The following is a 13,962-nucleotide window of genomic DNA, read 5'->3' as shown; positions in this document are numbered from 1 at the left end:
GTCCATATATTTTAGTCAATAATGAAATATTAAATGGTTATGTATTCTGACCACATCATATTGAATTATTGTAAAAAGTAAATAAAATAAATTAATTTTTTTTCACCAAAATAATTTAGGGGGCTTTAAAATATTTAAAACAGGCCTAGTGACACCACTGACTGTTGGTGTTAACCCTGTTTGTCTGTTAGCAAAATATCTCATGAGCTAATTAAAGGATTGCAATGTAAGTTTCAGGAAATATCCATTGTCTACAACTGATTAAGATTTACAGTTAATCTGATTTAAGATGACCGTAACAACCAATCAAATTTAGCTACTACAAAAATGTCTCTACTCAATCAGTTGTACAGATACTGAGCTAATTTGTCATGTGGTAGTAGCTGAGAGTCGTTCACAACACTTTCTGAATGTGAGTTATCAGATTTTTAAACTTTGACTCAAATGATTTGTAACTTTGAGGCTTCTCATCATAAAAATGATCTTAGTTTAAAATTAGCATTAAAGGCAGGTGATGTCCTTCAAACAATGCTAACTCTTTAGCTCAAAGTTTGATTTGATAAATTAGGAAATTTATTCGTTTTCATTAAAAACAAAATAAATTCACATTCACAAAATATTCAAATCAAATCAAATGAAAGGTGGCAGAAATAAGAATAATATCTGTCCCAATGATCTAATAATAAGATGTAATAATGTTTTAGCTTGAGACTGTATTTAATTAAGTTTAGGCCAGGAGTTTACAACGTGGGGCTCTGGGGCCACATGTGGCCCTTTGTTCTCTCTGCAGCGGCCCTTTGAAGCTTCGACCAATACTAAGATGAAATTACACTTTTTAATTTTTATACTCAACAGAAAAGGATAACTTTAGCAGGTTTTCTGTTGATTTATTTACAAATATCTGATACAAGAAGGAAAACATGTTAATTAGATCATGCTAGTAGCCTGTTAGCCCCTTCATTAATCCAACCTCCAGCCTTAAATTGTAATCTTTCTCACAAATCCATCAGGGTTATGGTTAAAGGCCTTTAAGACCAGTAGAAACATAAATGTGTCTGCATGGTTCAGTTTTGTTTTTAATATTTGTTTCTTGTTTATGAACCTTTTCTTTGTCCGAAAATGTAAAAATATAATAAATGTAAAAAAATGTTTATATTTTTAGTTTTAAAAAGTCAGACCTGCTCATTGAACTAACTGGAAGTGGCCCACAGACCACCAGTTGATAATCACAGCACATTTTGCTGCTGGAGACACATTTTATCAGTGAAGCTTGGAGCAGAAATGTTTTATTTTATTTTATTTTTTTATTGTAAAGCTTGCAGAGCTCTGCTTTAAGTATAAAGACTTTAATCGACGTGTAAAATCAGATGTTTTTCTTCACGGGTGAATTATTTTTACAATGTGATGCACTTTGACCGAATCTGTAGAGTTCATATTAACTGAAGTAAAACAAACTAAACATGAGAATATTTGGATTATGTGAGTATTTATTCTGATTTGGCAGGTTTTACAGGTAAAATCAGTTTATTGTGATTGGTCAAACACAGCGATGGTTTGAGGGTCCACAGACCTGTTCATGTGGTCTGTGGGTCTCAGAGTAGGGGGCTTTAAGGTCCTCTCTGCTTTTTAGAGCAGATCCCTTCTTTGTTCCTGAAACGCTGCAACTTTAATAACTCCTGCCTCAACACTTTGCTACTTCAAACAATCTTAAAGCTTTTTGACTTTAATTCAAGCTTCCTGTCTGTGGTGCAAACGTGCAAGCAGAGCTGCAGCGTCTCATCAGAGCCACGGCCTTTAGAGGGTTAACTTTTAAAAAGAAAAGCTGGAAACATGTTTTAAAGTCATAAACTGGACTTATTTGAGGAATTCTTTAGACTAAAAGTAGATGAAAATCAACCCAGAACCCTGTGGAAGGATTATACAGCGGGTGAAACAAGTATTGAACATGTCACCATTTTTCTCAGTAAATATATTACTAGAGGTGCTAATGACATGAAATTTTCACCAGATGTCGGTAACAACCCAAGTGATCCATACATACAAAGAAATCAAACCATAAATGTCCAGAAATTAAGTTATTTGTAATAATGTGGAATGGCACAGGGAAAAAGTATTGAACACACTTACTGAAATTTATCTAATACTTTGTACAAAAGCCTTTGTTGTCAATGACAGCTTCAAGACGCCTCCTGTATGGAGAAACTAGTGGCATGCATTGCTCAGGTGTGATTTTGGCCCATTCTTCCACAAACAGTCTTCAAATCTTGAAGGTTTCGTGGACCTCTTCTATGAACTCTGATCTTTAGTTCTTTCCATAGATTTTCTGTTGGATTCAGGTCAGGTGATTGGCTGGGCCATTCCAGCAGCTTTAGTTTCTTTCTCTGAAACCAACTGAGAGTTTCCTTGGCTTTGTGTTTGGGCTCATTGTCTTGCTGAAATGTCCAGCCACGTTTCATCTTCATCATCCTGGTAGATGGAAGCAGATTTTTATCAAGAATGTCTCTGTACTTTTTTCCACTCATCCTTCCTTCAATTATTTGAAGTTTGCCAGTACCATATGCTGAAAAACAGCCCCACACCATGATGTTCCCACCTCCAAACTTCACTGTTGGTATGGTGTTTTTGGGCTGATGTGCAGTGCCATTTGACCTCCAAACATGATGTGTATTCTGGCATCCAAACAGTTCAATGTTGGTCTCATCTGACCAGACTATATTCTCCCAGTATTACACAGGCTTGTTTAAATGTTGTGCAGCAAACTTTAAAGGAGCTTCAACATGCTGTTTCTTCAGCAGTGGAGTCTTGCGTGGTGAGCGTGCATACAGGCCATGGTGGTTCAGTGCATTACTTATTGTTTTCTTTGAAACAATCGTACCTGCTAATTCCAGGTCTTTCTGAAGCTCTCCACAAGTGGTCCTTGGCTCTTGGACAACTCTTCTGATAATTCTTTTCACTCCTCTGTCAGAAATCTTGTGAGGAGCACCTGGTCGTGGTCGGTTTATGGTGAAATAATGTTCTTTCCACTTCTGAATTATGGCCCCAACAGTGCTCACTGGAACCTTCAGAAGTTTAGACATTCTTCTGTAACCGATGCCATCATTATGCTTTGCAACAATAAGGTTGCGAAGGTCTTGAGAGAGCTCTTTACTTTTACCCATCATCAGATGGTTCTTGTGTGATACCTGGCCATCATTTGGGACTGAACCAGCTGATATTAACTTGCACTGACAAGGGGCAGGCTTGTTTTCTAATTACTGAGAGAGTTCAGCTGGTGTCTTGTCTTTCCATGTCTTTTTACACCTCCCTTTCTTCATGTGTTCAATACTTTTTCCCTGTGCCATTCCACATTATTACAAATAACTTCATTTCTGGACATTTATGGTTGTATGGATCACTTGGGTTGTTACCGACATCTGGTGAAAATTTCATGTCATTAGCACCTCTAGTAATATATTTACTGAGAAAAATGGTCACGTGTTCAATACTTATTTTACCCGCTGTAGATCCTCTCTGGGAACGGGGGGTCTGGGTTTCCCCCTCCTGGACCTGCTGTCAGATAAGAGGCAGAAGATGGAGAAAGTGAACTAAAACCATAGAAACAAATCTTCTATCAGGACAAGAGTTCTCCACCTGTAGTTAAACCTGACCTGCAGCTTAATTTACACTAAAATCTAAATTTCACTTTTATCTAGTTTTTCTGTTTCTGACACAAATTTTAAAGTTTCACATTGAAAAAGTAGGTCAACATAATAAAAAATACTTTATTTAGAAAATTAATTCCATATGTTCTTCAGGATTAGGTTGTTTTTAGAAAAAACAAATTGAGGCACACAGAACTGAACGAAACCTGAAACTTCAGCTGTTTTCTAACGTGAACAAAATGTTCTGAGTTGTGAAGATGAAACAAGTTGTTTCTGTTTGTTCTGAAGGTGACATCTTGAGTTCTTATTTATTTTTTGTCTCTGTCGTGTTTTAAAGCTCAGCTGACGGTGAAGACCCTGTGAGGCCCTGGTTGGATGCTTCTGGATCAAACTGCAGTCATGTGGGACGAGCTCCAACAAAACCAGAGGAGGTAGGCTGACCCGTATCAGAGACCAGGACCTGGTCCCGTGTATAACAAGACACATCTGAGTCCAAAGCTGAAACCAGAACCTGCTGTGGGTTCACAGTCATCCATCACACTGTAATCCTAGATGTTCACGTCAGAGGAGCAGTCCTCACTTAACAAATCTGAAACCTCACAGTCAGTTTGAGCTAAACTCAGAACGAAAAGTGAAATAAAATGTTTGTCTGTGATGTGATTACCAGAATCCCCCACACCTGCTTTAATCTGATGAGAACTTGGCTAATTTGAAAAATGGCAACAAAGTGGGCAGTGCCAAGAGACACTGAGGGGAGTGGCCAAAAGAGGGGGATGAGCCAGGAGGTGTGGTCAAGGACGAGGCAACGCGACAGCTAGCTTAATTTGACAAGCTAACATTTCTGAAACCATTTCTGATTGTTCTAAAGAAATGATTTAGTAACAAATAAAGTTTCATGACATACATGTAAAGTCACATTTAGATGTTACAAACTAAACAGTTCAGGCAACAAACTCTTAAAACGTGACTTTGACCCAAAACAGAAAGAGGAGATTAATTTCCCATTTCTGCAATGGAGGACAGAATGGGTCCAGTTGGTGTTAAAATGAGGTTAGCATTGTTGCTAACATGGGCTAATCATGTTCAAAGCAGTAACAAACTCTGACACAGGTCCTTTCCCAATCTGTGGCTACACACTCGCCCTACTCTCTACTCACTCAGTTTGTGCGTTCCTGTGGAGCGTCGGCCATATGAAGTCCCATCTGAAACCAATTACAGACGAGGGCGAGTGGCTTATTAAGCCCTCCACAGCGAGTCTACATCCAGTGCAGACTTGAGCAGCAGGTGCAGCACCAAATAGTGGTCGACATGGAACACGGGACATATAAATTTAAGTTCCACATATGTTTTGTACACATATTTACTATGTAAACACCTCACCAACAAATATAATTTCACAGAAAACATGTTTAATTCAATTCAAATTTTATTAAAGACACAGAACCATGGTCCACATTTAAAAAAGAATAAAGAAAACATTTTAAAAGTAAAGAATAAATAAATCAATTATTTAAAAAATGTTAAAAGTGCAGTTATTTTTGACAAGTTATCACAATGTTTGTTACAAATACAGTCATATCTGAAAACTCTCTAAAATGTGGGCCTAATAAATTATTTTCTTTGGTCCTATTAAAAAAGTGTTTGTTCCAACCCCTGCCTCGCTGCAGGGGCGTGTCTGACAGAGAGGCTTTTATAGCAGAACACAGATTTAACCAATCGGATTATTCCCCTGCAATACCACTGTTCTACCTATAGAGGGCAGCACTAAGATGTTTTTAGACCACATGCTGCCGATTTAGACAGATTTACCTAAAAATATTTAAATTTGCAAAGAAATATAAAGACATGGCAGAATTTAATCGGTTTATTTGACAAACAAATTTAATTTTGGGGTTAGCTACCCTTTAAAGTTGGTGTTTCTGAAAAATTTGTTTGGTATTTTTAAAAAAATTGTTCAAAAAAAGTTCTTTTCCTGCTCATGATAAGACTAAATATTTGATTTCAAACTGTTTTTTGATAAGCTGTCCGGTACTGGAAACCAGTAAATATTAAAAAAAAATTGTGGACTGATGAAAGCCCAGATTAAAAGATCAGGATAAAATCTGATTGATTCAAAGAAAAATACATAAACCTTTAATTGCTTTGGATCAGTGTTTTCATTCTTGTTGGATCCAGATCAGGTTTGCTTGGTCTGGGTCTAAAGTCCAGGTCCAAGTCCCTGACAGACGTTCAGTCTCTTCTATATGGATGGATTTTTAAAAAAATGCTAAATTGAAATAAGTTTTTTCCAGTAAAGGTGTTTTTGTTGCAGAACAAGATGCAGAAACTCCTCTTCCTAACCCTCATCTGTTCTCTCTGTGGTCAGTTTTCACTTTTAGTTTCTTTTCTTTCTGTAAATAAAAGTGACAGTTCTTGTTGATTTGAACGTTTCCTTTGACTCTGCAGGAACATGTGGCGTGGTGAAAAGCTCCGTGACCATGTATGAGGTGACGGAAAACAAGAACCTGACCATCAGATGGAACACTCCCATGAAATCTGATGTGACGCTCATGAACATGATGTGTGAGTTCCACTCAGACCACGTCAAGGTTCTGTATGAAACGATACAGGGAGTTCCAGTGGCTGCAGACGAGCAGTTTGCAGGACGGGTTCAGTTTGACAGAAAGGCTCCCAAAGAGGCAGAAATTCGTCTCCATCTGTCCCGAGTCACGGCTCAGGACGCCGGCAGTTACGTTTGTTTTTTAGTGGGTAATTATGACCAGAACGCCATGAGGTGGAGGCTGGAAATGACCGGTAAGACGAGTCGGATTTTATTCTATTTGATTTTATTTAAAGTTTTAAATACTTTATGTACCGTGTTTCTTCTTACAGAACATTTTCTCCTGAACGTAACATCTGGAGCTGAGCTAAGACCGGACTGTCCAACCACTGCAGGTAATCTAGAATTAGAGGTGGGCGGATCGATACTAAATATCGATAATATCGATACTAGCACTGGTATTGATATTGAACAATACTCGTGTATGGTATGGAATGATGAGTGGGGATGGATGTAAAATCCATATGAGCGGAGGCCTCCTAAGTGGGCACAATGCTCTCCCCAAAAAGACACTGGTCTTCATTCAAACCTTCTCACCCTTTGGATGAAAGACACAAGGTTAGAAACACTCAGTGTTCTGAGCTTCTCAGGATCCACAAAGGGGTCCCCAAGAATTATTTTCCTTTGACCACTCAGAGCCAGGCATTGGCCTAAGTAGTGATGCCACAGGCATCACACAGGCCATTGTCATGGAGTCCCATCACCATTTTGAAGCGGTTGAGCAGATTGTGCCCAGTTAGGACTCCAACCAGTGTACTTAGAGTTTTCCTTGACAGGGAGATGAGAGCTTTCTCAAACCTTAGAGTTGGGCCGTTAATCAGTTCCCATGCCTGTCTACAGTCCGTCAGCTCCCTCCGGCGGACTGACTGTTGACGTCTAATCCAGGCCTGTAGGGCAGTCCTACAGACTGTTGTTGAGGTACCTACAACAGGCTCTGGTCCTTTGAAGTGAGCCTGACTGCCAGCTATTGTGAGGTAGTCAGCTCTCTCGTTACCATAAATGCCAGTATGTRCTGGWARDCATTTAACAGTAACACTATTATCTCTCCCCAGTTGGTTGACTGCTTCGGCACACTCACAAGCCAATAATGATGTAAAGTGTGGCCCTCAGAGAGCTCTAATAGCAGCTTGGCTATCTGTTAGGATGAATATTTCCTTCTGTGTACACTGAAGGTCTTTGAGAGATGCCACACACTGGTGGACTGCAGATATCTCAGCTTCAGAAACAGTTGCAAAACAACCCAGTGAGTATTTATGCTCTGTCTTACTGTGGTTGTGCAAAATAAGCACCCCTGCACCTACTGACCCCTTCAGAAAGGATCCATCTGTAAAACAGTAGAAATGATTGGGAGACATGTCCGTCGTAGAGAGGTTTATCCAGACAGACCTGTCTTCTATCTCTGTCTTAAAACTTGGCTCGAAATTGTATTTTTTGACAATTCTGTCTCCAGGTCCTGCAGTTACTGGAACAGTCCCAGATTCCAGTGTGCTGTGAGTCAGATAGGCTTTTCCACCTACCAGACTGGCATAGCCTTGCTGCACTGGATGCGGCCTCCCCTAAGATATGTAAATCTAGTGGAGCCAGGTCCAGTAGGACCTCCATGGCTGCCGTGGGTGTTGTTCTGATGGAACCTGTGATGCTCAGGCAGGCCATTCGTTGCACATGGGTGAGCATCACTCTTGCCACCCCAGCTTGGACTCGAACTTTTACTGGTGTAAAAAGATCGATACTCAAGCTTTGTTCTGTCCTGCACACAATGACTGCTGCACACGCGGAGTTTTCAAAGTCTACTCTCTGTCTGTAGTGCTGCACTGTGTCACACACAGCACAGAGCAGCACTTTCGTTGGATCTTTTGTTGTTGCACCGTCACGTGGTTCAGCAACGCTAGCCAGACGGCTAAGCTAACTAAGCAGGTAGGCTGGCCCACCCACTCAGCGTTCTCACTGAGCCCTCTACCTCAGGAGATTTTGTTTTAAGTTGTGTTGAGTGATATAGTTAAGAAATAACTAGGAACGATGTCTAGTGGTGGGGGAAGAATTTTTATTTTTATTTTTGTATAAAATATTTATTTTCCTAATGTTAAAGGAAACTGGTTTGTTACTGCTTTATTGTTGGCAAGCAAAAATATTGATTGTTATAATAAAGTAATTTGTTGTCACGTACAATGTTTGGCAAAATTCTATCCTAGATCTTTTGGATCTTTTCAAATTATGAAGCTTTAAAAGTATCGGTATTGATATCGGCGATACTGGCCCTGTATTGACTTGGTATTGGATCGATACCAAAATTCCCAGTATCACCCACCTCTATCTAGAATCAGTCTGAGAGGGAGATGATGCAGTAGTTTCACATCTTTGAGCTGGGGAACTACAAGGAATTAGTGAAATGTGGGCGCCGAGTGTGCAGACATAAGCAAAAACAAACACTTCCTTTTGGTTTAACTGCTGCATCACTGTGATAACCTCCGCCACAAACCACACAGCAGCGATGCGTCTAGAGGAAGATATAAATAAAAAAGACCTAGAAGAGATGAAGTGGTTAAGACTTAGAAACTGACGAAACATTTAAAACAACCAAAGTACTGAACAATAATCTGAATAAACACATAAAACAAGAACGGCAAAAATAAAATAAAATAAAACTTTCATTGCAATAAAAAACCAAAGGAACCTTTAGAAATGACTTTTTCTTTACTGCTTTAGTAAATTTAACTGAAGAAGCTGAATCCAAAAGCTAAAAAGAGAGCAAAAGCTAAAATGTTTGGAGTGAAAGCTAATAGGAACACAATAGCTAAACGCTAAAGGTAGCAAAATGATAAGTGAGACTGCAAAATGATTAAATTCAGGAGCTATGTCCTTTGAAGGACCTGGCCTACCCAGTCTAGGTGGGCCAGGTCCTTTGACTGTGAAGACTGGAAAAAAGTGAATTTGGACGGTCTGCATTATTCCCACCCTTACCGCGGCGCATCTCCTGTCACTTAGCAAGCGTGACGATGCTAAACAGAAGCAAAAATAGGTCAAAATGAGCAAAATATCAATATACTAGTATTTTAAATATCATAAACCAACAAAATTAGTTTAAAGTCAATATTTGAAGAACTAATGAACCTGCTGTAGGTGCATGTTTATTTCTCTATATGTTTGATTTCCATTTATCCATCCATCCATCCATCCATTTATCCATCCGTACCCGCTTATTCCTTTCAGTTTCACTGGTGCCCATATCCAGCAGTCACAGTGCGAGGGGCGGGTCAACACATTGACGCATGTTGATGTGGGGGGAATGAGAATGGGCTCCTCACTCACACCTAGGGACAATTTAGAGTTATCAATTAACACAATTTAGAGTTACCAAAAACTAAATGCCCTTTTTCCACTAGTGCCACTTAGTGTAGAATCGGAATGGGTCAGCTCGGGTGCTTTTCCATTGACGTTCCAGTTCAGTTCCAGTGGGTGTGTTTTGGGCAGTTGGTGGAGGTAGTTTTTGGGTTTTTCAGAAAAAAAAAGTCAATGCGCAAAATGAGAGATGGAAACACATTTGCCGAATAAGTTCTGAAATTTTAAAAATTTGCTAAAAATTCAAATTAAAAAAGGATGGAAACACAACTAATGTCACTGCTACAATTGAAAAAATGGCTCCTTGAGTTGTTGTTGTAAAGGCAGCTCAGACACAACCATTGACTCCAGCCCCTAGCCAGTCAGTGATAAACAGTGTTCTGACGTCACAGTTTGGTGTCGACTGGGATCGCTTGGAACCACAATGAAGTAGGTACTAAAAAATGACTGGTTCCAAGAATCTGGCCTAATGGAAATGGGTTGGAACCGACACTACACTAAGTGGCACTGTGGAAAAGGACAGTCATGTTTTTGGTCTGTGGGGGGAAGCCAAACCCAGAGAATACCCACACATGCACTGAAAGAACATGCAAACTCTGCCTAGAAAGGTCTTGGGGCCGGGATTTGAACCAGTGACCTTCTTGCTGAGAGGCATCAGCTCTACCAACTGAGCCACTGTGCCGTTTGATTCCTGACAAGAATATTAAAAACACGTCTATACAAATGATAAAAGCATTAACAACACAACCGCAGGAAACTTTTTAGTGTTTTACCGCCAGATTTTTATTCAAAGCGTATTTCTTTCTCTCACTTCGCCATTACTAGCAGAAAAAAAAAAACCATCTGGTCGGCCCGAAAGGCATTATGGGATATGGTGGGCCGGGAAGGATCCATCGAACCTGTCCTTCAAATTAGGGAAAAAGGAGGAGGTGCTTGTCGGAGGCATCGGAGGAGTCTTTGAATTTGGACAGCCTCCAGTACGGCGCTAAGCGGCCAACAGATTCGACCTTCGGAGGACTCGGCCTCTGAATTTTGACACAGCCAGGCTGTAGTTTGGTTAGTCATTAGCCTAGCTTGCACCTTTGGCTCCTCCTCCTTCCTCTGGTGTCACAATGGTTAAGGTACTTATTATTTCTTATTTCAAACTTTATTTATTTCTTTAAAACAAAATTAGATGTACAATAAAATACAAAATATAATGACATGAAAGGCAGCAGAGAGAGGACGAAATCTTATATGTGCCCCTTTTTTTCTCAAGTATAAATTTAAAAAATAATAAACTTCAGTTAACAAAACAAAACAAAAACATCAAATCTTCCTAGAAAAACATTTTTATGGAAACATATTATACTATTTCATTTTTTTCTACAATCCAACCTTTATCATTCTCTTAAACATGCACAGTGATTTGACACTTTTAACATCATTTTCCAGATTATTCCACACTCTGCCTCCTTGGATTGAGGTGCACCGTTCTTTCAAACTGGTTCTAATATTAGGTTTCACGAACATCTCTGTCCCCTTAAGATTATAACAGCTCTCTGTCTTAATAAAGTTTATCTGAATGTTTAAAGGTAATGTGTTTTGGTGAGCCTTATACATAACTAACAATGTTATAATCAACCATATCATAAAATTTCAAAAATTTCAGTTTACAAAATAATATATTAGATGGATAATAGTAATGTTTTTGAGTGATAACTCTTATAGCTTTTTCTGCAAAACAAAAACTTGATTTGTAATTGTCTTACATGCTTTACCCCATACTTCAACACAATAGGCCAAGTGTGGAACAATTAACATGTTATATAACATATTCATTATAACAATAAGACAAAACGTCCCTTTAATGTTTGAAAATGACTCTTTCTTCACACAGACTGGGAACCAGGAGGAGCGACGTCGGGAAGCGATCACAGAGCTTGGGTCGTGGTTTTATCAGCAGCAGGAGCTGGAGCTTTAACAGTCCTGATGTTTTATTTAATGTATCGTGTCGTTAAAACTCACAGCTGTAACTCTGCTCCGTCAGATTCATGAAAGTTTACATTTGATGCAGATTTTATTCCCACAGGATCCAAACTCAATCATTTGTTTAAATTTATTTAAGAAAGAAGCTGCTCAGTTACGTCATTACAGTTGGTTTTGGGGGAAAAAAAACATCACTGTTACTGATTGAGATGGAGCAAACTAAGGGGAAATCCCCAGATCTTATTTCTGATCTGCCTCCTCATACCCCTCAGATCAGGCCACACTCAGAGGAGTGTGTGTGTTAATGTCAGTTACAGGACGTTACACTAAAACCAACCTGAAACCCAGCAGGACTGTTACTCTCTACATTTAAATTACATAGAGCTCTACTACAGTTGTTACTTGACCCGTCATGTTTCAGTCTTACAGAAACCATCAATTTATCATTTTTTAAAAATAACTTTATTTGCGAAAGAAGCATTAATGTAGTCATTTTGTTGTTTAAGGCAAAACAACCAAATATTTATTTATGCACTAAAAAATAATCTCATAATTCATAAAAATATGAACACTCATTTCTGTCATTTCTTTACGAGTGTGCGATGCTAGCTGTTAGCTTAGCTGTGGCTGAACTATCGTCTGAAATTGAGTCAGTAATGTATCTTATTGAGTTCACTCCCAGTTCAATTTTTTCATTTTTTTTTAGCGTTTTAAACCATCATTCAAATCACCACCTTCAGACAGACAGAGCTGGAGATCAGCTAGGTTGCTAATATTAGCTTCTAAAGAGGCAACAATAAAATAACGGCACATTTTCTCATAATGCAAAGATTTTTCTTTAACTGAGAGTTAAAGAAGTGAAACTACAACAGAGTATTGAGGATACACAACAAGATGTTTTTAATCAGTGTGCATTGCCAATGCAATGCACACTTTTGTGATTCGTTTGTCATCCAAGTCATCTCAACTTTGGTACACTTCTCTTCCTGCATACTTTGTCCTAGAGCTGCCATTGCAATTTACATCTGTAAAGCCCCTGTGCCAAATGATGGCTGTGTCTTTTGGTGCTTGTACAACTTATAGTTTTTGAAATATTAATGTTTAATAAATTATAATTGCAGTCAATGGAGCCTTGTATTGGTCCAATACTGCCCCCTGCTGCATCTACACAATATGGTACTGCACCATAGTTTAATAATATTTAAACTCAGTAGTCCAGTGATAGCATTATTAATTTGATTGTATTTTTATGTTTTACTGTAATACTTGTCTTTTATTGTCCTATAGTAATATATTGCAGTTTAGTGTCAAAGATTACATTGGCAATGTGGCCTCTTTCTGCACACATACAAACCAACTTCTGGCAATCCCCTCTGCCACAGCTCCATGTCTCATGGTTAGTGCCATGGGCTTTCATGTGGGAGATCAGGGTTCAAATCCAACTACAGCAACTTTAACTAAAAATCTGTACGAACTTCATATTGTCACACAATTATCCTTATTACAAATATCTGCTGACCTGACAAGCACAAGCTGTTATAGAAAACACATTTGAACTTGGTCACAGTTCATTCTACAAGTGCACTGCTGCAGGCAAATCCGTGCTGTAATGACATGCTACATGGCAATGTACATTTGTTTTTACATCGTAAAAACCCATGTCTAGTTATTATTATGACAATAAAGTCATAATATTATGAGAATAAAGTTGTAATATGAGAAAAGAAAGTCATAATATTATGAGAATAAAGTTGTAATATTACCAGATTAAAGTCAAAATTTTACTAGAATAAAGTTATAATATTACGATATTAAAGTTATTATTATTATTATTATGAGAATTTAAGTCACATTATGAAAAAAGTCATAATCTAATCACATGTCCATTTTCCGTTCCTCATTTCCTCCCTATTTCCCACACACCTGCTGTGTACAGCCATGTGTCTGTGTTTATAAAGTGGTCCACGATGACATCACTGTTAGCGTAATATGCTTTCATCCAGATTAACAACATGACTTCTAAATCTGTCAATGTATCCATTAATTACAATACAACTTTAGTTTATCATATACTGTAGTTGTTTGCACAATTTCCAAGTCCTGCTACAGATAATTTGATGCTAATGTGCTAAAATGTTAACTATTTATTTTAAGCAATACTAAAGAACAACTTGACAAGTTGATCAACATTCCTCATTTTAATGCAGTGATAACTGCTTTTCATGTAAAGGGTATTAGGACTTTAAATTTAGAATATTATGACTTTTTTTTCTCGCATGACTTTAATATCGTAATATTATGACTTTAATTTCGTAATGTTATGACTTTATTCTCATAATATTACGATTTTAATCTGGTACTTTTGCGACAATATTCTCATAATATGACTTTTATCTTGTAATGTTATGACTATATTCT

At 38.2% G+C, this 13,962-nt stretch overlaps 1 protein-coding gene across 1 annotated transcript in view; it reads left to right on the top strand.

Annotated features, from left to right (window-relative positions):
• Window positions 1-6,575, top strand: part of LOC106532597 (uncharacterized) — a gene marked incomplete at its 3' end in the record, with an annotated part of 7,783 nt that extends 1,208 nt beyond the window's left edge. The window contains 4 exon segments of the mRNA XM_014028702.1: window positions 3,979-4,072; window positions 5,953-6,001; window positions 6,087-6,434; window positions 6,513-6,575. Of these exon segments, the coding sequence (XP_013884156.1) occupies window positions 3,979-4,072; window positions 5,953-6,001; window positions 6,087-6,434; window positions 6,513-6,575 (554 nt within the window).
• Window positions 6,576-13,962: the final 7,387 nt, after the last annotated feature.

Source organism: Austrofundulus limnaeus, unplaced genomic scaffold (genome assembly GCF_001266775.1).
Source record: "Austrofundulus limnaeus strain Quisiro unplaced genomic scaffold, Austrofundulus_limnaeus-1.0 Scaffold799, whole genome shotgun sequence".
NCBI lineage: Eukaryota > Metazoa > Chordata > Actinopteri > Cyprinodontiformes > Rivulidae > Austrofundulus > Austrofundulus limnaeus.
This window is presented reverse-complemented; position numbering and strand designations above follow the sequence as displayed.